Raw genomic sequence first — 25,202 nt, forward strand, 5'->3', positions numbered from 1 at the left:
AATGCTTATGACTAGTAAACAAGTTTAAACTATCCAACCTGTCAAAACAGCAGACATTCATTGTGTCTATGCGGTCAAAAAGCAGCTCTACAGCTTGGGCCAAGACCTGTGAATACACAAATATCAAGCAACTAAGAATCACAATCATAAAGTCACTAGTGTAAATAATTTATCTATTAGCTAAGGTATAAGTTGAACTTCTAATAACTTATCCATTAGCTAGGGTATAAGTTGAACTTCTAATATTGATTTCATATAAACTGTAACTCATATCATCACAGCTGACAAGCACTTCTTGAATTGATGTGCTCTATATTTTCATCAAAATATACTGAACATCTCTCTCCAATCTCATATTCTACTTTTGATTATAAGGAGAGTAATGAAGTTTAGCAGAGGCGGGGTAAGATAAGTGGACTCAAGTGTGCTTTAATGTGGAGGACCTGGAAGAAGTGGACCACTTTAGATATCCAGGAGTGGAGAGGCTTTGAAAAATCGGGCTTAAAAACACAGAAGGGTGTGAGGTGTGCATGATATTGAGTGAACTGGAGCAAAGTGGTACACAGGGGGAAACATGCTATCAATGAGCTGAACCAGGCACCAGAAGCAGTGTGGGAAATAAAAACAGAAAGGTCTGTGTGGCTTGGCTGTGAATGAAGAGTACTTGTTTTGGGTCACTATCCATGAGAGACAGAAACTGGATGCGAGAAAATGAGGGTGTTTCACATCTAATCCTGATGCTACCTCACAAACACGGGAAACAGCAAACGAGTATGAAACAAAAATCAACAAAGAAAATCCCAAGAACTTTTACAACTTTTATCTTTTTTTCAAGAAGCCATCACCCACCTGAGGCATGGTGGCAGGCTGAAGTTTACAGAGCTCAATTAGTAAAGAGCCAAAGCAGATTTCGATGTACCGGGGGCATGGAAGATGGAAGAGTCCAGCCAGCACTACTTCCACAATCATGTATTCTAGTGGGATCTTGTGCTTCAGGGGAAAGTCCAGCAGGAAAGCAGCACTTTGAATGAAAACAAAATATACCCATTACATGAATACTTAGCTATTCAACTACTGAACGAACCTAAAAGACAGTATTGACTATCACCTCATTTAGCTTCACTTACACATCATATAAACCCTTTCTATATTCAACAATGATAACTAGTCGGGAAATATCTCAATGCTCTCAATTGTCAGTGATCTAAAGCTATATTCTAAAAGTCTTTGAACTAATCTGGATGCTTATATAAAAACAAATTTGCTTACCACTGCTTCCTCTCCAAGTGATATTCCTTGATGATGTTATGAAGGTGCTCCTCAATCAAGTAACGTTCAATGGAGTGGGCACCTGGAAGCACAGGACCCTCAGGACAGTCAGTGTAATCAAATAGTCTGGAATGTAAATGATGATAATATTTAATTTTGGCCATACAACTGAATGGCTTCTAAATTATCCATTCTCTCATAAGTAAAACTGCGAATCAATACAATTGAACATCTTCTAAATCATCAGTTCTCCCTTCAGTAAACCAGTCCATACAACTGAATGGCTTCTAAAGTATATGTTCTCTCTTAAATAAAACTGGGAATCTATAAAACAATGGCTTCTAAGTTATCAGATCTCTCTTAACCAAAACTCTGATATGACTTGTAATACATATTTGCTCTTCCTGCCTTTGTATGGTAATATCAGGAAAAAGACAAACAAAAGTCATCTCATTTGCACATATCCACTCACGATCTCATTTGCACATATCCACTCACGAGCTGTCATCCACAGTGCACCTAAACTAGAGATAACAAGCCACAACCAAGCCCTCCCACACTATTTCTCAGTATACTTTGACGGCTTCATATAACGTGATTCAACCCACGAACAGCGTATCACCCCTGTATGCTTTTTTTTTTGTTAGTGTTATCACTCATATTGATTACCTCCTCATTTTTAACCAGTTCATCACTGTTTTTCAAAGGGGCAATTCCTCGTCTCAATTATGTTGTTTTCACAGCTATTTTGTTCACACTTCTGCTAGGATTTTCCTTATTCTCTCAACTGGTCTAGTGGATCTCTGCAGTAGTCACAATCTGGCAAGAAACTGTTCATCTTCTTATTACAACTTGTTCACCTGTTTTGATGTCCTGTATTTCATATTCAAGCCATTCTGCTTTTCTGTCCAAAGCTTTATATTTACTTGGGGGAGAGGATGACCCTAAGGAACATAATCCTTATCTACAAAATTAGGTCTACATTAATGTTGCTGCATTTTCTAAGGACTCATCTCCAACGCACAGTGAGGATTCCTTATATCTGCATTTTTTTCTTGTAAAGCTACAACTTCAATGCATTGCCTAAAGTAAAAATAATATGATGGGGGAGTCACTGAAAAACAAATCACATGGGAATACACTGGAGAGACTGAGTATTCTAGTTTGGCTTTATGGAAAGAAAACTTGAACTGAGGTACACCATCTTCGCCACTAAAACCAATCCTTCATGCTTAATGACAAAGACAAATGCAAATTCTTCTACACACAGTTCAGAATACTTAAGAGACATGATGGTCACCATTGGTCTCTTCATATCAAACATACCTGAAAACAACCCATGGGAAGAGGTAAGTGTTATCAGCATGATGTGGAGGCAACGTGATTGGAGGGATGTTGTGCTGTAAGGCCTCACACAAGATTGAGTCGAAAGCCACATACGGTCGTGCTATGTGCTTTTCTTGCCACATGTCGGATCGCAATTTGCAGATCTAGCAGAGAAAAATTTTTTATTCTCTACAACAACTTACTGTCTTCCAATGCCCTATACATAGTCTGACTCATATAATCAAAGCACTACAAATATTTCCTTAAAAACACTTCTATGCTAGTTCCAACTCCTGTGGCCATACAAATCCAAAGATGAAAGAACAGGAAACAAAGAGATGATCAGTACAACTTATGATTGCTGAAATATGGCTTAAGCAAAATCTACAAAAAGATGATCGAATCTTTATCAACATCTAAATCAATTCTAAAACCATTCCATGTCATTTCATACCTGTGCCCACAGACAGTCTAAGTACTCCTCTTGTGGATGAGGCCGGTCTGAACGCCATACCCTGAGACCAGGAACATGCTTGCGGCTGCGCTTTCTAATGTATATTTCAATATGCTTCAGTAATCGCTCAAGGTCCTGCTCTTTCTTTTCATATAACTCACGCCCAACCCAAGGCAGGCAGCTCAAAACAGCATACACGTATGTGTCACTACGAACTGAGAAGAAACAGAACTTTGAGAATAATTAGATTTCATACCTCCATAAGAGCAATGGAAAGGACAAAAAGACTAATGCTCTAACAGTTAAACCAACTTCTCCTGGCATATATATGTGTTTCTTTTTTTTTTTTTGTCGCTGTCTCCCACGTTTGCGAGGTAGAGCAAGGAAACAGACGAAAGAAAAGGCCCAACCCACCCCCATACACATGTATATACATACGTCCACACACACAAATATACATACCTACACAGCTTTCCATGGTTTACCCCAGACGCTTCACATGCCCTGATTCAATCCACTGACAGCACGTCAACCCTGGTATACCACATCGATCCAATTCACTCTATTCCTTGCCCTCCTTTCACCCTCCTGCATGTTCAGGCCCCGATCACACAAAATCTTTTTCACTCCATCTTTCCAAATCCAATTTGGTCTCCCACTTCTCCTCGTTCCCTCCACCTCCGACACATATATCCTCTTGGTCAATCTTTCCTCACTCATTCTCTCCATGTGCCCAAACCATTTCAAAACACCCTCTTCTGCTCTCTCAACCACGCTCTTTTTATTTCCACACATCTCTCTTACCCTTACGTTACTTACTCGATCAAACCACCTCACACCACACATTGTCCTCAAACATCTCATTTCCAGCACATCCATCCTCCTGCGCACAACTCTATCCATAGCCCACGCCTTGCAACCATACAACATTGTTGGAACCACTATTCCTTCAAACATACCCATTTTTGCTTTCCGAGATAATGTTCTCGACTTCCACACATTCTTCAAGGCTCCCAGGATTTTCGCCCCCTCCCCCACCCTATGATCCACTTCCGCTTCCATGGTTCCATCCGCTGCCAGATCCACTCCCAGATATCTAAAACACTTTACTTCCTCCAGTTTTTCTCCATTCAAACTTACCTCCCAATTGACTTGACCCTCAACCCTACTGTACCTAATAACCTTGCTCTTATTCACATTTACTCTTAACTTTCTTCTTTCACACACTTTACCAAACTCAGTCACCAGCTTCTGCAGTTTCTCACATGAATCAGCCACCAGCGCTGTATCATCAGCGAACAACAACTGACTTACTTCCCAAGCTCTCTCATCCACAACAGACTTCATACTTGCCCCTCTTTCCAAAACTCTTGCATTCACCTCCCTAACAACCCCATCCATAAACAAATTAAACAACCATGGAGACATCACACACCCCTGCCGCAAACCTACATTCACTGAGAACCAATCACTTTCCTCTCTTCCTACACGTACACATGCCTTACATCCTCGATAAAAACTTTTCACTGCTTCTAACAACTTGCCTCCCACACCATATATTCTTAATACCTTCCACAGAGCATCTCTATCAACTCTATCATATGCATTCTCCTGATCCATAAATGCTACAAACAAATCCATTTGCTTTTCTAAGTATTTCTCACATACATTCTTCAAAGCAAACACCTGATCCACACATCCTCTACCACTTCTGAAACCACACTGCTCTTCCCCAATCTGATGCTCTGTACATGCCTTCACCCTCTCAATCAATACCCTCCCATATAATTTACCAGGAATACTCAACAAACTTATACCTCTGTAATTTGAGCACTCACTCTTATCCCCTTTGCCTTTGTGCAAGTAAAAATTTGTATAAGTAAAAATTGCAAAAACAAAATACTTGTAGCAGGTGTGAAAGTAAAATATGAAAAAATAAACAACTCCCTAGCAATCACCTACAATTGAGGTAACACCAAATGAAAATGCCTTTCTACAACACTTCTTTTTGGACAAGTATGGTCATTTCTTTGAGCCCTGCATCACAAAGAGACTTTATTGCATTTATCCAAAATATTTCAAGTCATTATCACTAATTGGCCATGAAAGATAGCCCAGTCTGATTGTAAACATAACTGCTCATCCCAAATAAAATTGCTACCAGTTTAAGTATTCATCTCAAAGCAACTATGTTAACAGATCAAACTGACACTTTCCATGAGATGGCAAGTCCCAGCAAGGTAGAAGTAAGTTTTCAATGATCTTACTGAAACCAAAGAATGTTAAATGGTGAAAGAAATTCATAGTCATATGCATTAATTCTAATACTTACATAATTGCTTCTCCCAGCATAGCAATGTCGCCTCAGGAACAGGCAAATAACATCCTCAGTTGCGCACTTCCACTCTCTAACTGTGATGATCACGCAATGAAACCTGGAGCCTCTCATCCACAGCAAGAGGTTTTTTGGTACTCATTCTTTGTTTCCACATTAGCAAGGTAGCACCAGGAACAGATGACCAAAGACCTCATTTGCTTTGACCCACCCTCTAGCTGCACCAAAATTGGAGCCTATCTACAGCCATGCCCCACAAATGTCCTTGTTGATTACCCTAACAGCATCACATGCCCTAGGTCAGCCAACTAACTGCATGCTGTACACTACATCGCTCCAATCTTTTCTACCCCATGCACTTTTTTCACATCCTGAAAGTTCAGGGCATGATACCTTATGGTCTCTTTCATTCCATCCTCTCCTCAGTCTCTCCCACCCCTTGCTCCATCTACTACTGAAAAGTACTGTAGATCCTCTTTGTCAATCTTTCTCCACTCATCCTCTCAATATGTCCAAAGCATTTCAGCACAATCTCATTAGCTTTCACAATCTGACTGCGCTTATTACATGTATCATACCTCACTCTTACATTAACAACCCACCCTTATATATGTTGTCCTCAGGCATTTTATTTATAGACCTACAAGGTGTAGTAATTACCATTACTGATTACGATGCATGCAAGTCCTAACAAAGGTCAGGCCTGCATAGGTTTGAATTCTAGGCACATCTTTCCATGTTTTATTCCCAGGCTATGTCAATGACATTCAAACGCCCTAGTCTAAGTCTTCAAGAAAATTTCCTTGCTTGGCTTTTTCTTCCCTTCCTGTCTTTGGAAACTGATATAACAGGGGATGATCTCCACCACCCTACACTCCTTTTCCACAGTTGAAGGGATACATGGACAGAATTCTTACATTCCAATCCCCTAGGATAAGTAATATTCATTATATTTACCATACTTACAAAAAAAAAAGGTTATTAGATCCTAATAATGAAATAAAATAGTTCAACTTTTCTTTTTTCTTACCTTGTGGTGAGTTGTCATCGCGTGCTGTGTCTAGAAAAGTATGCAGTAGCTGGAGGAGTGAGTTCGTGGATATGACATGGCAATTGACAAGATCAGAGAAGAAACGAAGCACATAACGGGCTGTTTTCCACATGCATGTCTTCAGTGCTTCTTTCAGTTTCCGAGCCATCATATCAACAAACTATCAAAGACAAATGACAAAGAACTATTAATACTGTACTTTATACAGGAATGAGGAAAGAAGATTAATACTGCATTCTTTGTAACTTACTAACATCAAATTCACATCTACTGTAGCAAACAATATGCAAACTAAAACACACACTTGTATAAAGTAGATGGCATTGGTGTGGGAAGCAATTATTGTGTGGAAGGGAAGCAACAGGCCATGCAAGTGTAAAGGAATACAAACAGCAGCAGGACACAGGCTTATGTAAAGGCTGTTTGTGACTGTGGAAGAGATCAAAAACATAGAGGTAAGTAGAACAGAAAAGCAAAAAGATGACTTAGGGAGAAATAGATGTAATCTTACATACATCTATGGAGGTACAAATAATGTCAGTCATGGGCTTAAAATGAACCTAATTTACACATAACTGTTGTGCCACTTTCAACTGCTCAGGTTAGTTAACCATTCCATATATTATCCCTAGTCATACATAACAACAAAAGTTTTAATAAACAATATCACTTATCCCTATTGAGTATAAATATGATCAATACAAGTTGAAAAAATTTGCACATCCCACAAACTCTGTCAATCCTTACCCCTATGTGGTGGCTGGCTAAAACATCATGCATAAAGAATGACTCGTTCAGCTATATGCCATAACTGATGCCATGATTCACTTATCTCTTTTAACCTTGTTTTCACCAAACTCTAAAGTTACTTCTCTTTCCTTTCATATTTGTTCACAATGCCTTGCATTTGTGAGTTATTTCTTTTTCCTTTCATATTTGTTTACCGTTCCTAGCATTCGTGAAATAGCATCAGAAACAGATAAGGCCTCATTCACTCACATCCACTCTCTAGATGTAATGAGTAATGCAGTGCAAGTAAATATAATGCATAATAATGCAATAATAAAAATTACTATTGATAATATAATGTACAATGTTTTTGATGTGTTTACAAGTTGGCAAAATTGGGATGCTTAGCACCATATAAATCTGGTCCTTTAATTTCCATTCACATCCTTTAGTTTGTTCATAAAAAGCTTAACATTCTGTTTTAAGCTATATAGCTTTAACTGCTTCACGTGACTCTCACGATTACTTTATCAGTCCAGCAATCATTTTGGCAACTCAAAACTACACTCTACTGTCTGCATCTCTTTTCATGATGGGTGACCAAAACTGGCACAATAATCTGGGTAAGGGTTAGCTTCTTAAACTTGAATTCAAGTGGCCTACCCTATAAATCCTAGAATTCCGTTTACCTCTTTTACTGCTTTTATGATAATCATGTGTCTCCCAGTCTTTGTGTGGGTAGCATTTCCCAGGCTCAGTTTGGTACTGCAACTTGCTTGTACAGACAATGTTCTGTGTTTTATTTTTACATGTAAGGTAGGAGGATAATTTTTCTCATTTTTTTTCTAGACAACAGATGAATCGTATTATATATAAACATGGAATAATTTTACAATATTGCTGAAAACAGTAACATATAACACTGTTATGTATACTTACCTTTCCTTTTCAGTCACTACTAAAAACTTATAATCTTAAGATTTCATTCATCTGGGAAAGTAGATAAACTATTTTGCAAGAAATACAATTAATCCCGCAAATGTTGTTGGAAAAGTTAACAAGAGGTTCTAACTGTGTGTTTGTGTTGTTATTGTGAGGCACTCTGGAAAATGTAAGGGTCATTGCAAACCAACATATGTCAGTGACTACCATAAAATCAATATCATTTTTTTATTATACTTAATCACAGTCTCCCATGTTAGCGAGGTAGCGCAAGGAAACAGACAAAAGAAAGGCCTAACCCACCACATGCATATATTTCTACTCTTACAAACTGCATTCACATCAAAACCATCCTCGATTTGAAATTTTTTTAAAGAAAATTCTAAACTTAAATAACCATGCTCCGAACATATTTGTTAAAGAAAACTAAAACACTATCATAATGCATAACTCTCCCTAGGTTTATATGTGAGTGTATGTAAAGGTCTCTAGTGTGCAGGCATTTAAAAAAAAAAAAAAAATGTTGAAAACCTTTGCATATTTGAAAACCTCTATATCATCCACTAATCACACTGATATGAAACCTGCTTTGCTCATATAGAAATAGAAATTTGCAGCAAAAACAGAAACAACACCAATAACATGCAGTCACAAATGTAAATATTAACTCCAATACCATAATTAGAGAGCACACTTACCTCTCCACCGAAGTTATAATTCTTAGCATTTAGAAGGCCAACCAAAGTAGTATAGATAGTAGTCTTCTCTGGCATCTTGACAGCACAATCACTAAGAATTTTAAGAATCTTACTCTTGTAATTATTAATGTCAGCCTCCAACACACTAGCCAGACCCTCTAAGTTGCTCTCCAGGGATGATGTGCTCTGTAGACGATAAGAAATATTTCTCCTTTATGTAAAATACAGACTCAGCCATTAACAATAATGGTATACACAAAAATGCTCTACAAACATTTCTTACTACTGCAGTGAACCCATATTTCAGTTCACTGTACCCTCATGTGGTTAAACAGACTGAATTCTGTGTACCATATTTCCAAAGCTAGGGAGTCTGTCTAGTTGAAAAACTTTTGTCTGCTAAAGATTCTGTACTCTTAACGACATCATTGTCTTCTAATCATTCAATTACCTCTTTGAACATTTCATTTTTCTCCTACTTGACTGCTGTTTCCCACATTAGTAAGGTAGTACTAAGAACAGACGAAGAAAGGCTGTATTTGCTCACATCCATTCTCTAGCTGTAACATGCAATACACCGAACCACAGCTCTCTAACTACAACTAAGCCCTAGAGACCTTTCCATAGTTTACCCCAGACACTTCACATGCCCTGGTTCAGTCCACTGACCACATGTCAACCCCTGCATGCCATAACATTCAAACTCCCTCTATCCTGTGCACACCTTTCCCCCTCAAGCATGTTTAAACCCTGATCACCCAAAATCATGAACAATGTTCCTTACTATTTTATGCCTACCAGAGCAGTGCTAGGTAAGAGTTTAAAAAAAAAAGTTGGTAGTTAAGCTGGTGTAGTAAGAGGATTACCAATTCTGGGGAGAACAGGAAAAATTAATTGTAAGTCAAGAAGGAGGCATATTTTGAGGATGTAAAAGAATGAGAGAGACTGGATGAAATATTTCTATAAGCAGGAACTGGGGGTTCCTTTAATTATTTTCAGAAATTATTTCCAACAAGAGCATGTTGGTCCTGAAAGTGCAACAGATGTTACCTTTAGTTTTAAAACAGGACACATTACAGGAAGATCTGGAGAAGTATATTTATACAGGACACATTACAGGAAGATCTGGAGAAGTATATCTAGACAGATATTGGAAGAAAACTAGTAAGGCAAGCAATAAAACTGAGGGATTTTCTTTTCTCATTGCATGACACCTGACCTCAGATGGCTGATGGCAGAGGCATGACAGAGTCATCAAATCTTTTTATTTGTTTTTATATTCAGATTGGATTTAGTTCCAGTCAAAAATAGAAATCTCAACAGTCAGAAGTAATAAAATAAAAAATGGTATCTCACAGACAGGAATGAATAAATAACTAAGTCAATAATAGATGATGTAGTACCTGTTAGAGAAAAATCTAGAGAAAAATGGGCTTGTTTAGTGCATTACCAACATGCATCACAACAACACCAAGAGAATGCACCCCTGGTACAGGTATAAATGTAACTGTACAGAAATGAATAGAACCACAGAAAGATCAAAACTTGACCTCAGGGGACAGCATGCTAGAATGGAAGAGATATTCATCAGGTTCTCTGATTTCTCCTATATCATTCTGTTTCCTCATATGGCTACTGAAAACACCTCAGTATTGAGAAAAGCAACTTCAATCATAGTTTTCAACCTCCCCCACATGCCCCATACAATGACCAAAGGCACAAGCAGCAGAAACACTGCAGCAACAACCAACCTTTTCTCCAACACGAATAATAAGGGACTCGAGGCGATCTTCAATTTCAACAGCATCAGTGCGACGCCTCTTCCGATCACGACTGGAGTCTGTGAATATGAATAAAAAAAAAAAATTATTTCATGTATAATAGTTCTCATCTACTATAGGCCTTGAGAATGCAAAATACATCTTGGCTTTTCTTCACAAGCTATCTGGCCCTAAAAGCAATGTACACTTTACCTTTTCCTTCCTAGCTATATGACCCAACATAAAAAGGCATCCTTATCTTTGTTTCAATTCATCTTCACCAAAAATACAAAGGACATTAAGACTTTTTCCTTCTCAATCTCCCCCTACAACTGATCAGTCCACATAAGACTGAAACATATATTCTATTCGTCTCTTTCAATCATTCCTTCCATATGCCCATAATCATTCCAACACACCTTGGCTGGCCCTGACTGAATTCATCAACACTCTTTCTAGTACTGTCATTCCTTCCATAATCAGTCTGTTTCACACCCCATTGTCCTCAGGCATTTCATTTCCAACACATCCATCCTATTCCTCTCCTTTGCATTCAAGGCTCACTACTCCTATCCTTACAACAAAATCAGGAATACTATACCTTCTAACATACCCATCTTCGGGTAATATTTACAAAAGCAGACATACACGTACTAGGTTCATGATCTCCATTTTAAACTTGGAAATTCGTTCATGCCAATGTTAATCAATTCTCACTCATAAAACATTCTATCTTTTGAGAGGTATATGTATGTTCAAATGTCTATAGAATCATTGGAATATAACCTGCGAAACAGATCGCCTTATACGGTACTTCAATCCCTATATCTTTAAAGCTATATGATCTGAACCAACCAACAGTCAACAGAACCTTAGAAAATCTCGCCTAACCTCATGTAAAGACCAAGATTTACTTAACATTTATTACTATAGGAGGTGAAGCTACACCTCAAATTCCACCCTCTATATTAAATCAATAGTACGACTTTCATTGAAATGTGTCTATTTTTGTAAACATTAGTCATCTCTGCCCTCACAAACCCTAAACACTCCTTTTGCAAACTACTTAGCAGGAACACATATCTAAAAACTACAAAAACAATCTCTTAAAAATATGAAATACATTTTCTGTTTGACATTTACGTCAAAATCATTACTGAAACTAAATAAAGACAGCTGGGCAATCTAATACTTTTTTATAAAGTGACTATCATAATCTTGTCTACATTTGTCTTTTCCATTTTTCCCTGCATTTTTTTTCTCACTTATGGCTATAATCTAGAAAACGTGAACAGGGTGGTTAAGTCATTACTTACGTCCAAGTAGCTTAGGTCTCCCATCATATCATTATGTTCCAACAATCCGTGACTATAACCAAACCAGGTTAGGTTGCTGGACTCATACCTGTACTAGACTCACCTGTTCTTGTCTGGTGTCATAACCTTCCCACATTGTGGGTTGGGGGCACGACTGCACGATGGAAGGGATGGTTTAATGATATCATGTTACACACGTCCTCCCATCACACATTTCTGACTCCCAATACACAATCAACTTAATCATTCTCACTCCATCAAACTAAAGGATGGAAGGGAGGAAATAATGACCCGGCATCTACAATGACCAGCCACCCGACTTACCGTTCCATCAACAGTATTTTCAACCATTACTTACATATTAAATATGGCAACCATGAAAACTATAGTTATCCTTTCACTTTATGAAGCAGTAATGGAACTGTTGACCTCCGTAGCCTCAATCTACGACACACATGACATAAATTCATTATTCTCGAGATAATCCACATCTACCAAACCTGACACTATCAAGTGTGGGATCCCAGATACGTCACACAGATGCCACCATTACTCCTCTAGCCTCAGTACTCACCGTAATCGGACATCTCGTCGAACTTCCGGCGACTCATTTTGATTTGTATCCTCAGTAAAATGTGAAAAAAAAAAATTAAGTGCACCACGGGAGGGTAAAGCGACGCCTGTGTAAGCCACAAGCTCGACGGCCCGTCAATGTTTGGTTCTCACCTGCCTAAACATTTTCTGACACATCCTTATATACGTTTCCCTTATAATATATTGTTGATTCATATATACTAATCTTACATTCGTTCCCGGTAGATTTATAGCATGATAGTTTATAATTTGTGGTCTCCATTATATCCATAACGAGCCTAATTATTTTTCAGATACGTTTATGGAGACGTTCAACCTAAGCGAAAATCTGGATACTTTTAAAAGGCAACCGAAAAAGCTTTTCTTCTGATCGTAGATCTCTTTATAGTCATACAATCAAGACATTGAAATAGGAAGGAAATGCCATAGGATATAAAGATACGAAATATGAATTAAAAAAATTAAATCTGATTCCAGAAATGTCATCGTACTGCGCCTTACAGAAACCCAAAATATAAATGTCAGGGAAATAGTCTCCACATGAAAATTGTCCCTAAATTTACGATCAGAAAATAAAAGTACGAATACCAGACGATGCCTTCACTGAAAAGAAACTTTTGGCAGATCAGAAATGGAAAGAACGCAACTCAATGATCAGATTCCATTGCTCACTGGCCACCATTGCAATAGTATTGCCATATATATATATATATATATATATATATATATATATATATATATATATATATATATATATATATATATATATATATATATATATATATATATATATATTCTTAATCTGATATATTCATGAGAGTAATAAACAGTCCGAGAACCATTAACTTCATCAGTTAGTACCTCTTGTACTTAGCTTCTGCTGGCATGATAAACATCGCCTAGCAGGAAATATTTTATACCTAATAAAATCAAAAGCAACAAGGGCAATATTGACAATGTTGCTCAATCATACAAATGGTCAACACTATAAATATATTTACGCATACAAGCTATATGTCCTATACGCGAGTGTATAATTTTTAGAAAAAAATCTGTGAACGTGGGTTCTAAGTCCACAGACGTTCTTGTAAAATGTCTAAATCAAGATCCGATAGATTTTGATCTGTAGAAGATGCTCCTTAACATGGACGCCAATGGCGCCACTCTGGACGAAGTCGTACGACCAATTCGGCTGTCTAGGCTTGTCACCGCTCAGGTGCTAAACTACCCGAACGTTGTTGCTGGTATTTAATATTCTACCAGCCAGGGGAGGGATGGCCAGCTGGGTAGAAAGTATTCTACGAGTTAGGGTAAGGATGAACAGCTGGGTGAGCTGTGTACGGTCCGCGCAGGGTCTCAGAATTAGGTCAAAATACGCATATCTTATGGCGTAGAATTAATATGACGCCATGGTTGTTTGATCTTACCATTACTGCTGCTGTTTCCAGTTTCTGAAGTTCTGAATTAGTGGTCAATGACAGTTAAATCCAACTACAATACTTGTCAGATCAAAGAGATGGGACAAACAGAAAAAAAGGAATTCGCCATAAAGACCTTTTTTTCTGTCATTTACCTAATGTTCCATCATCACAAGATCTCCAGCTGTAATGTCTATATCAAAATATCTGATAAATGGTGATCTGCATATTACAATATGATTTTAATCTTCCTTTGAGTGAAAAGTGTAGTTCTTCATCCCCAGCAGGCATTTATGGATGAAGCAAATCTATTTAATCTTGTATGGATGTATGGTTGTATAGATGATGTATGATAACTCTGGAACTGTAATGGGATAAAGCAATCTTTATTAAACCTTTATTAATGTTAATCAATGGCGTCAAGTTCATAAGCAAGGAAAATGAAGAGCTGTTATGAAACCATGTTCCATTTTCTTGATTGTATGGGGACACTGGGCACAAAATACTTCAAATTCTACCTATCATCTTCATGGGAATGTTAATGTAACGTCATGAAGTGGGTCATGTCATGGAAGACGTCAGATGGGAAGTAATTAGTGTCATGGCATGTGTGGAGTGGGTCAGGTCATGGCATGTGTGGAGTGGGTCAGGTCATGGAAGATGTCAGATGGGAAGTAATTAGTGTCATGGCATTTGTGGAGTGGGTCAGGTCATGGCATGTGTGGAGTGGGTCAGGTCATGGAATGTGTGGAGTGGGTCAGGTCATGGAATGTGTGGAGTGGGTCGGTTGTGCAGCGGTACCACCCACCAGCACCAGCCACCCACGGCAGCACGACGTCCACCTTCCATCATCAATTAAAATCTAATTCTGATGAGATGCATTGGTCGTGAGAGGGTAAATTTATCGACGAGGTTGTTTCGCTTCATTATGCAGTTGTTGCTTGTGTGATATTACTCATAATATGGAGGAAATGCTTATAAAAATAGGAGTCAACCATGTTCCCCAGTTTCTAATTTCCAAAACATAGCAGGTTTTCCTGACAAGACGCTCCTTCTTAGCACTGTGCCTCCTGTGTTCACTCTTCTCTCCTCCTCTTAATATCTTGTCAGTTTCGTACATGAATGATGGCGTAATTGAGGGGAATTTTTGATCGTTGTAACAGTACAAAGTTTGTGGCTGTTGAAGACGTGTGGTGGATGGAGGTGTTGGTGCAGTGTTGCAGATCAACAAGTAAGTCTTGCTTTCATTCCTCCTCTGCCAGGGACACATTCTACTACTGTTTTCATTAACTTTGTTAGATGGGGCCTCCATGAAACCTAAGGGTACATTTCAATGGGAATCTATGATTCTCGGGAGATTAAAGAAGCAAGTGATGGAGGGGGAAGAAAAATCTTATTTATGGCCACACATTATAGGAAAGGGGACGAGATGTAATGGTTTTTATATTTCATTTGCTTTTGATGCCTTTATCAGTGGAAATATTAGCCTAACCAGTGGAAAAAACTGGTGAGGCATGCAGATTCTTATAGATTTTGTTTTTTTGAGTAAATGAATCATAAGGGGTTCATTTCCCACACTTTTGCCAATAAAGTTACACGTTTGGGGTAATTATGGCTTTGGAGTTCATGCGTATCTATTTACTTCTAATAGTGGGAAGATTTAGACGCATAGCATGAATTAGAGAATTGTTTTTCATTTTACGGGTTTAGATAATTTACATGGAGAGGAGTCATGGAAAATGATGTCGTAAGGGAATATAAAGTGAAACACAACTAGAAAGCAACAGAACCACTTTAAAGCTCACCTAATGTCCTCTAGCATTTTATAAGTATTAAAATTTTCTTTTTTCTTTATATAAACGTGAATGTAATGGTGTTATTGGTATTCATTTACTTGTTGGATTGTTCACTTGCTGCATCTACTCTGTTTACTTCCTCCACTCATATGCAATTAATGTGTCTGAAGGAAGATGATGATATGATGCTGAAGGTTCTCACCATCACAATGTTCTTCATGGAAATAACGAAATGCTATGATTCATACTCCTCTGGTCAAAATCATGTCTACTAAGTATAAGGAATTTATTGATATGCTCTTCATCCAAATCCATAAGTTATTTCTTTGTTGCTCATAAATTGGAACTTTACTCGTACATCACTACATCAGCAATTGCGGAACTTGTCTTGTACTCATATGGCACTGACATCATTGGATGTTAACCGACTATTTTTCCTGTGAGCAGCTATTTCATGTCTACAAGGGTTTTACTTGCTCAAGTATGCAGTACTGCTTGTGTGTCTGGGTGGTTCTTTCTCTGTATTGTTTTTAGCCGTAGTGGAATCAAAACCCCTCCCGTCTCATTAATTCATGTGTTATCAACTCTCTCCAACTGTCCTTTTCTGTCTGCCATGATGTTGTTGACCTCTCCCTGTTCTACATGTATAATATTAGCCACTGCTCTCATAAGCTGTGTTCCTTCCTCTGAGGTTTGGACCTGTGGCATGCAGGCCAACCAAAAGGAGATTGATCAGAGAGATACCTCCTTCCCCTCAAATAGCAAAATTCTTTCTTTCTATGCTCTCTTTTCAATAGAGATAGCTTTGATTGAGTTATGTATTACTGGCAAACTTCAGTGAGTCATGAGTAGTGTGGGTTGCTGTATGGCTGGTCAGTGAGAATGAATGAGTCATTCAGATATTATGGAAGTCAAAACGGACAAAAACCTAATGGGTCTCAGAAAAATGAAATTGTGGTCTGACTCCCCACACTTCACCCAGTGAGCAAGTGCTTTTTCTGATGTGTTTAGTTCTGCCTGTAGTAGAGAAATGTTTCTTGAGATTTTGAAAAATTAATTTCATTTAGTTTTTGCGTTATGCATATCGTCCTAATTTTTCATTACCATAATTCCTTGTACTTTGTTGCATCTACAGATTGGCCAACAAAAGGTTTCATTGCTGAGTTTGTGCTTTCATTGCTTTGCAAACAAGGTATTAGTTATTGGAATGTAAAGAAAATGCTGGTCCAAAAGTATATAAAATTTCTTTTCAGGATTGCAGACAATATTTCCCTTCAAGTGCTCACCTTACTCACAGGACAGATATGGAAGTTGCTCAGCAAGAAATGTAGGTGGAAAGGTATTAGACCAGGTTATTTCATAGGACCTTTATTCTTCTATATCTCAACTAAATCCTGGGTTACTGTATCTGTACCAACAGTACATAAAAGAGTATGTTCGTAGAAATGGCTTGCATAGTCTTTGATACAAGTCATACAGGTTGAACAAGCAAGCTCACTTATACCTTAACAAACTGCACTTGAAGTATGCTTTGATGATATAATAGTTGTTGATTTTTCACATGCTGGTGCTGTTGTAGGTTTTTGACTCACAACCTGCTTGTATGGATGTTTTTTTTTTTGTGTGTGTGTATTTTTAGACACTTGGTGTAGCATTACCTAAGTTGACAGTTCACTGTGCTCAAATAATGGATTGAAGCTCCAGTTGTATGTTGTTGCTTTGTTCTTGCCTTTATATGTTCAAAGCTTTATTGTATTGTAGAAAGTACACTAAATGTCCATTATCCTAAGAGGGTATTCAGTTTTTTAGCATTTTCCAGTTCGTGTACTTATTTTATTTCAGCCAGTGCAGTTGCACTGTAAATGATTTAAAATTCATAGAATTAATACAGTTCTAGCAGCAAAGTTCTAGACCTGACTGCCTCTCACTTAGTTTATATAATGTTTGTGAAAATGGTGAAAAATTTTAATAGCCCTCTTAGTAAAAGGTTTTCTATTTTTTTTAACAATGGTTACTATTCTTTAAGTGTGGGGACATCTTATTTGATAGAAAGTGGGAGTGAAAGATAAGAAAAAATTTACCATGTATGTATATATATATATATATATATATATATATATATATATATATATATATATATATATATATTTTTCTTTTTTTTCCATTTTTGACCTGCTCACCCATGATAAGTACCTGCATGTACTTAGGGTATTTTTCGTAAAGTTTATCTTTTAAACAGCACATTCATCTGAATTTTGTAGTTTAAGAATACAGTAGACTTGATTATCTGCAATTGAGATATCTATGATAATGTATTACCTGCTTTAATTTGAAATGGGAAAATTCACAGCCAACTGAAAAAAGAATGATCAGACTAAAAATGCCAAAAGTACAAATAAAGAACTGTTGTCTTTGAACATTTCACATTTATTAGATATGTGATATCTATTGATAGCAAGTATTTTGATATCAGCGGCATGAAAGATGATGATTGGGAATATCAGAAGTTTAGAAAATTTGGTGATTGGGAAGACAATCTTTGGTATATGGAAAACAATTTTCTTCCGTGGTTTTGGTCTCTGCATTTGCAAATAATTGCAAGTCTGCTATGTCTAGAACTAACTTTGTCAATTAATTTTTATTGTTGCAATGCTCTCTTTCACAGAACTGCTATCTCTACTATTACTGACAATGGAATTGCATATATTTTATCCATCACCTCAGTGCTGCACGATTGAATTATAAGGTAATAGACAGCAAGGCTTGGCTGTCCATGGAAGCACTGTTATGGAGAAGTAAGGAGTGAAGAGTTTGTCCATTTTGCCGTTTATATTATTTCACTACAAATTTAAACTGCACCAAGGCACCATTTGATGGTCTGTTTTACAGCCCGAAACAATAGCATACAAACTCAAAACATGTTTTCCCCTTTACTGTGTTTAAAGGGGTAGGCAGTTTTTCAAGGCAGCTGGATCCTAGTCCAACCTCAACATGTATCATACATGATACAACAAATGATGGTCTTAAAAGAAAAAGGGATGCAACCTTCAGATACTTAACTACCCCCTGCAAAATCTAACCGGTAGATAATTTCTGTTTGTGCTCAGTCCTCGGGTAGGTGAATTATCATTATCATTCATCTTCTCTTTTTCATCCCTGTTTTCTGTTCTCCACCTTAAAGCTAGGTGTTGAAGATTGAGCCTTACAAGGAAAGTTTTTGTTCTGCTTCTTCCTCTGTTCATTCTATTGGAAAATATTGATACAGGAGGGTAGGATTTCCAGCATACAAGTGATACATGGGTAACATTGTTTCTCCTTTATCTTCTAGGACAGTATTATTTTTTTTTATTTATTATTATTATTATTGTTATTGTTATTATTATTATTATTATTATTGTTATTATTATTTTATCACTTTTATTGTTGTTAGTATTATTATTATTATTGCTTTAGTCGATTAAGTAGGGACTTTGTATTATTGTAAGCTTTCAAGCTTTTGGTTCCATGAGTGTGGATTGACAATTTATGTAGTAGAGCACTGATGGTGTCATCTACAAATGGAACATTCCACCTTAAGTTGAAATCAGTGCCTATTGTGGGCTCTGTTGGCTAGCCATAGACACCAATCCAAAGGAACGAAGAGGCAGTGGACCATGGAGGCCTGAGTAACCTGCGAGTTACCGCTTTCCAGTGGTGCATATTTGATGGACAAATATAGTCAACTTCTCTCTACATTCTTCTAGTGTTTTGGTACTCAATTAATTTCCATTAGGCTGCATTAAGCTCATTATTTGTTTCTTCCCTCTGTACAGGTTTACTATTAGAATTAGATTCTTAGGATTGATCTATTTTAGATCATATGTGCCATGGTTACTTAGCATCAATTTTGTTTGCTCTTGATGAAGTCTTGATGCAAGTGTTGTGTGTTTGAGGTGGCAGTCAGCATAGATTAGCATTATTTGTGAAAGTTAGATCCAGCTTATTATCCTTTCTAGTTGGTTCTGTTGTCTGTTGCTTATAATAAATTTGTCACTCAGCAGTTTCATTATTTTCTACTCTTCTGTACTATTTCCTGGAAGGTTTTCAGCTGTAAATAAATTGGGTTTGAAGTTAGCTTACTTTCATGGCAGAAAAGTTTGTCCTTTGTAAAGTTCTATTGTAACTGATGGATAACAGTAATGGTCAGAGTTTTGTGTAATCTTGCCATTAATTACAGTTGCTGAGATGTTTTGGTGTACTTTATTCTTGTAGTACAGAATCTGGTATCTGCCTCCACATGTAGACAGCTGTTTCCCTTTACTTAGCACTTGTTTGGTGTAAATATTGATGGTTTATTGATCGTTTCTTAGTTCTCAAGGGCTGCAAATGACTGACCTAGAGGAAGACATTTGTTTAGAAGTGGTAGATGATTAAGTTTATGTGTTAGGGTCTAGCTGCCTTAACTGCCTAGCTTATGCCATCCAGAAATTAGTCTTACCACATAAAAGGTGTTTTCCAGATTTCTGTCTTTTAGTTTCCTATTCTATATAAGCTCCTAAATTTTACTTATAGCTTTATATGAATATGAATTAGTCCTGTGATATCCACATTGCTATTGCATTGTGCATGTGATAGTGACACTAACATGCAGACTTTATCAGTAGATGTTTTGTAGTATTTCTTTTGGGTGTGCATCACATGAAAGCATAGAATAATTATCAGAACACAAGGAAAAGATTTGCTTTGATACTGTTGTTCACCAGCAGTTTACGTACATTGTAGTTTCGACCTGAATGGAATTCTTGGCTTTCACCTCACTGTGATCCGAAAGTTAATGATTAGGGTGTGTTTTTGATCCATAGAATCTAAGAATCAACAACCAAAATATTTATAATATTACTATATGCTCTTCTTGATCACCATGTAGAGATGTTTTTATTGTTCTGGCATGGAGAGTATATTGAGATGAGAAGCTGCAAAGAACTGTTTACAAATATTATTGATAGTAATTGCACTAAGACAAATAATTGTCTCATTAATTCTTTAGTCAGTCTTTTGAAGTTATATGTATTGCATTTGTGAAAATTTATCATTTTTATTCAGCATAGTAATTTCAGTTTAAAAGTAAATATCACTTCTTGTTAAAGGCATTTTTCAGCAAAACCTCTTTGAAGCAAACACACGGACATTAAAAGTTATTTTTATAAGGGTAAACGTTGATAGGTAAATCATATATCAGCATGTAATATCAAATCTTAAGAAGTAGCATATGTTGCACCTGTTTGTCAAGGACAGTACCAACATATTGACTGTACTCTACTAGAAATTCTGCATACCCTTCTGTTCTTTGTAGGCAAAAGCATTCATGAAAAAGGGGAAAAATGAAAGTGTCCCCTGTTAAGTACAGTATCTTGTCTTTGTATCATAGCAAGCCGTCACATGCTATCTTGTCCAAACATTTTCATCGTAGACCATTCTCACACCAATAGTAACACCCAGAACATCTGCTGAAGAAATCTGATTGTTAATTTGGATGTATCTAATGGAAAACAGCAGCTTCTTACCTTCACTAAGTCAAGGCATTTTGAAAAAGAATGTGAGTATTCTCTGCAGGTATATACAAGGGAGATAGGAGAGGTAATGAAGCACAAAAAGATGAGTAGAAGTAAAGGAAAATAAAAGAAATTTGAGACTGTAACTATGAAAGGATGGTATAGACTTAAAATAATATATAGCAGACCATCAGTGGGGGTGCAATACAAATGTGATCTATAAATGGAGAAAAAAAAAGGCAAGCCAGTACCTTTGCTCACAGCAGTGCTTATTTGGATATTTGAGACACTGGTTTACTACCTGGGAAAAATAGTAACTTTAAAGATTACCTTTCTAGTTCGTATCAGAGCTTTTGGTAAAACACCCTTTAAGAATTTAATGTGTGTATATGTATGTTGCACAGATTGAAGAAGAGTTGGTGATGAAAATTATACTCATATGAAGAAATACTAGCTTCAGTTTTAAGTGCCTGTAAGAAAGAAAGAGGGATAAAGCTCAGCAGTTCCCAGATATCTTTAGGCACCACTTTTGTGTGTTTTGGAATGAACTTTACCATAAACTTATCAAATAATGATATATAAAGTTGTCAAGGAAGCCAGCTTGCAAAACTTTTCAACAAATTCTTCATTTCTTTTTGCTTGATCTCCTGTGATTGAATATGCAGAAATGTGTGTGCGATGGAAGAACTTGTGGAAGATTCTGCATGTGCCACCCTGCTTTACTGTAGGAAAAAGCATTTAAGATGGAGATGGATAAATTTATCATTTGTGTTTGCCACAGTTTTAATGTAAGTACTTTGAAAGTTGATGATTCACATTCATTTGTCTGACAGGAAAATACTAATGTATGAAACCATACTTTGGTTCAGTTTGTCCATTTAACATTATATGGTTTTCGTTATTTTTGGTATTATAATCACATTCTTGTTAATACTTTATTCTTTCATTTTGGAGGTACATTGGTCCTGTTTATATTGCAAATGATACAAAGAATCATAGATTATCTGAAAAATTCCTGTCTGGGAATTCGCTTATGAGCTTGTTTTAGAGATATTTAATAGATTCATGTCATTGTTATTCCTTGTGGCAGGCAGTGAAGCAAGCATTAAAAAAGTACTTCAAACACTGGGCCCTGAGAGCGGTCTAGAACGCACATCAACGTCTCTTCATTCACTCAGTCTGAGAAAGTGTCAGTTTCTGTCAGTCTGTGGGTCATGTCGTGCCTTGAGTGTCCATGTGCGTGTTCCCGCATAGCCAGTCTGGCCATCTCCCCTGATGTGCGCGTAGATGTGCGCCTAGGTCATACTGACACTGCATACCAGCCCCTCGTAAGATCCTGAGCCAGTGTGTCATGTGCTGCCCGGCTCTTGGGGTTTTTCACTCTTTATGTTTTGCATGTTTATTGTACGCAGCATTAATATTTCTTTTCTGGTACTTTACATATGTTTTCAGTTTCTTTTGCTTTCAGATACTGTATTCATGTTTCCTTTATTATGTGGCTGCTAAATTTAACCCTTGAAAATTTTCCCTTTTTGTGATGTACACTATACTATGTAATAAAACATTTTAACCTGGCCTCACTTCTCCATCTTTCTGTAATATCAGTAATAGCATCATGGTCATTATACATTGTTCTTTGGAATAAAGATGCTCACAAGATGTTTGTTGATATATATTATTTTTGTGTTTGGCATTTCTCATGTTAGTGGTGTGGTGCAAGGAACAGACAAAGAAATGGCCTCATTCGCTCACACTCATTCTAAAACCATCATGTGTACCACTCCAAAACTATAGACCCTCAGATCTTTCCAAGGTTTCTCGATGTGGTTTAGTCCATTGACAGCACATTAAACCCTGTATACCACATTGCTTGGTTCACTGTATCCTGTGCACTTCTAACACTCTCCTGTTTGTTCAAGTCTCAAGCATTCACAAGCTGTTTCTTTTTGTTCTTCTGTCTCCAATAAAGTCACCCCTTCTTTTCGTCCCTTCCAATTTGGATGCACAAACTCTCTCTCTTAACCTCTCTTCACTCATTCTCTCCACATGTCCAAACCATTTCAGCTCATCCTCTTCAACTCTTTCAACCATACTACTCTTCATGTTACTGCATCTCTCTTTTACCCTATCATTTCATACTTTGTCAACCCTTCATACACCACATCTGTCATGATCTCTTAACTAGTTCTTTGATGACCTCCCAGCTCTGTAATATCTGTAATACCTCAGCTGTATATTTGCTGCCAAATGGCTGCATAAATTCAGTAAACTTATTTATGTATCTATTTGTTTATTGGTTTATATTGTCTCCAAGCTTTTCATTCCCAATACATTCACACTCTTCCATCTATTCTGATCTAAACCCCTTGCCTTGCATCCATACAAGCTGTGTGGACTACTTTACTTACAAAAATGCCCATCTTCACCCTGTGAGATAGTGACCTCTCTTTCCACACATTCTGCAATGCATCCAAAACCTTTACCTCCCTCACCTACCCTATGACTCAGTTACCCCCATGCTTCCATTCGCTGCCATGTCCACTCCCAGGTATCTAAAACTCTTCACTTCCTCCAAGTTTTCTCCATTCAAACTATTACCCCAGTTAATTGTCTCTTTACACTGCTGAACCTAATAACTTTGCTTTAATTCATATTTCCTCACACTTCCTCCTCTAACACTATCAAAGTCAGAAACCAATTTTTGCAATTTCTTCCTTGAATTTGCCACCAGCACCATGTCATTAGCAAACAGTAACTGACTCACCTCCCAGGCTTCCCCAACTGGCAGACTGCAGACCCACCCTTCTACCCAAAACCCCCTTAGTCACTTCACATCTATCCCACCCACCCACATATACTTAGGCATGTCCTTATTTTTAAACCGGGTATTCCTAATCACGAGTCCTTTTTCAACACACAACTCCACAAGCTGTGCTTTTTCAATGACATCACAGTACCCCACAACACCAAATTATGCCCAAACTGCCGTATTACCACCTCTGATATTCAAATTGCCATATATATTATTATTATTGTAGTATTATATTCTTACAAAGGCTGTAGTCACAGACAAGTTCTGATCAAGGCAGGCCTTCTTTGGCAAAAGACAGTTGAAAGTGTGAAGAAGAACAAAAGAATTATTGAATGTATTGGATGCATAAGAAGATATAATGTTTCGCTTGGTAGCTTAGTTTTGATGATACAGAAAGTAAGACCAGTAGTCCTCTTACATAGGTTGCAAGTTGATTTTAGGTATTATTTTGTTTAGTTCTTCAAGCAAAAAGGGGAGCAAACTGCAGTACAGTATATCCATCCTGAAGTCATAGAGCTGTGTAGATTGTGGCTATTAGCAATTACGATTATATCCAAAAATGAATGGTACAATTGTAGGCTTAAAACTTAGGTTTGTGTACCACATTATTTTACTTTTAACTGTTTTCCCTTGACACTGGTATTTTATTGTTGATGGCCAATTTTTTACCTCATTGTTTTATTTTTAATGATTTTCCCTTGACACTGGTATGTTTTGTTCATGGCCAATTTTATTTGTAGAATTCATGGGTAGTAGACCTATACATGACAGAAAGAGGTGTATATGTGTGGATGAGGCCATTTCTTTGTCTATTCTTAACGCTATCTCATTAATGCAGGTAATGGCAAAAACACATGAACAAAAAAGGTAGCAACCATGTTGGCTACTTTTCTGTCTGATTTTATTGTTTCTTACACCTGTACCTTTCTCTCTATTATTATGCTTACATACATCTACTTTTTTCCTGTGTTAACTTACTGAGGCAACACCACAAAAATTTGTTTTTTAATGCAAGTAGCACCCGCTTCATGTATGCAGTGGCCAAACCAACATGCAGTATTCTTGCAGTTGTTTTGAATGTTGTGTTTTTTGGACTTCATCATGTGTAGAAAATGTGGAGATGGTCAGCAATTGAAGTCTTTGGAAAAGACTGGATGTATCACCCTACTGT

At 37.2% G+C, this 25,202-nt stretch overlaps 2 protein-coding genes across 23 annotated transcripts in view; one reads left to right on the forward strand and one right to left on the reverse strand.

Moving 5' to 3' along the window:
* The window catches only part of Cbp80 (Nuclear cap-binding protein subunit 1), a 32,394-nt gene extending 19,792 nt beyond the window's left edge, over positions 1–12,602 (reverse strand). The window contains exons 1-9 of the mRNA XM_071685181.1: positions 12,455–12,602; positions 10,556–10,644; positions 8,805–8,990; positions 6,415–6,595; positions 3,050–3,264; positions 2,596–2,759; positions 1,270–1,395; positions 850–1,021; positions 39–106 (exon numbers count right to left, since the gene is read on the reverse strand). Coding sequence (XP_071541282.1) covers positions 39–106; positions 850–1,021; positions 1,270–1,395; positions 2,596–2,759; positions 3,050–3,264; positions 6,415–6,595; positions 8,805–8,990; positions 10,556–10,644; positions 12,455–12,491 — 1,238 coding nt within the window. The 5' untranslated portion in view covers positions 12,492–12,602. The remainder of the gene's footprint in view (positions 1–38; positions 107–849; positions 1,022–1,269; positions 1,396–2,595; positions 2,760–3,049; positions 3,265–6,414; positions 6,596–8,804; positions 8,991–10,555; positions 10,645–12,454) is intronic.
* Positions 12,603–14,648: 2,046 nt separating this feature from the next.
* Positions 14,649–25,202, forward strand: part of Stlk (Ste20-like kinase) — a 33,005-nt gene continuing 22,451 nt past the window's right edge. For 2 of the 22 annotated variants that reach the window (XM_071685197.1, XM_071685186.1), the window contains exons 1-3: positions 14,654–14,787; positions 16,942–17,015; positions 22,310–22,547. In XM_071685197.1, coding sequence (XP_071541298.1) covers positions 22,434–22,547 — 114 coding nt within the window. In that variant the 5' untranslated portion in view covers positions 14,654–14,787; positions 16,942–17,015; positions 22,310–22,433. Of the gene's footprint in view, positions 14,788–14,826; positions 15,124–16,941; positions 17,028–18,353; positions 18,484–21,308; positions 22,008–22,309; positions 22,548–25,202 lie in introns of those variants that run through there. The other 20 variants (XM_071685205.1, XM_071685202.1, XM_071685188.1 and 17 more) reach the window with 19 other exon arrangements.

Source organism: Panulirus ornatus, chromosome 39 (genome assembly GCF_036320965.1).
Source record: "Panulirus ornatus isolate Po-2019 chromosome 39, ASM3632096v1, whole genome shotgun sequence".
NCBI classification, from domain to species: domain Eukaryota; kingdom Metazoa; phylum Arthropoda; class Malacostraca; order Decapoda; family Palinuridae; genus Panulirus; species Panulirus ornatus.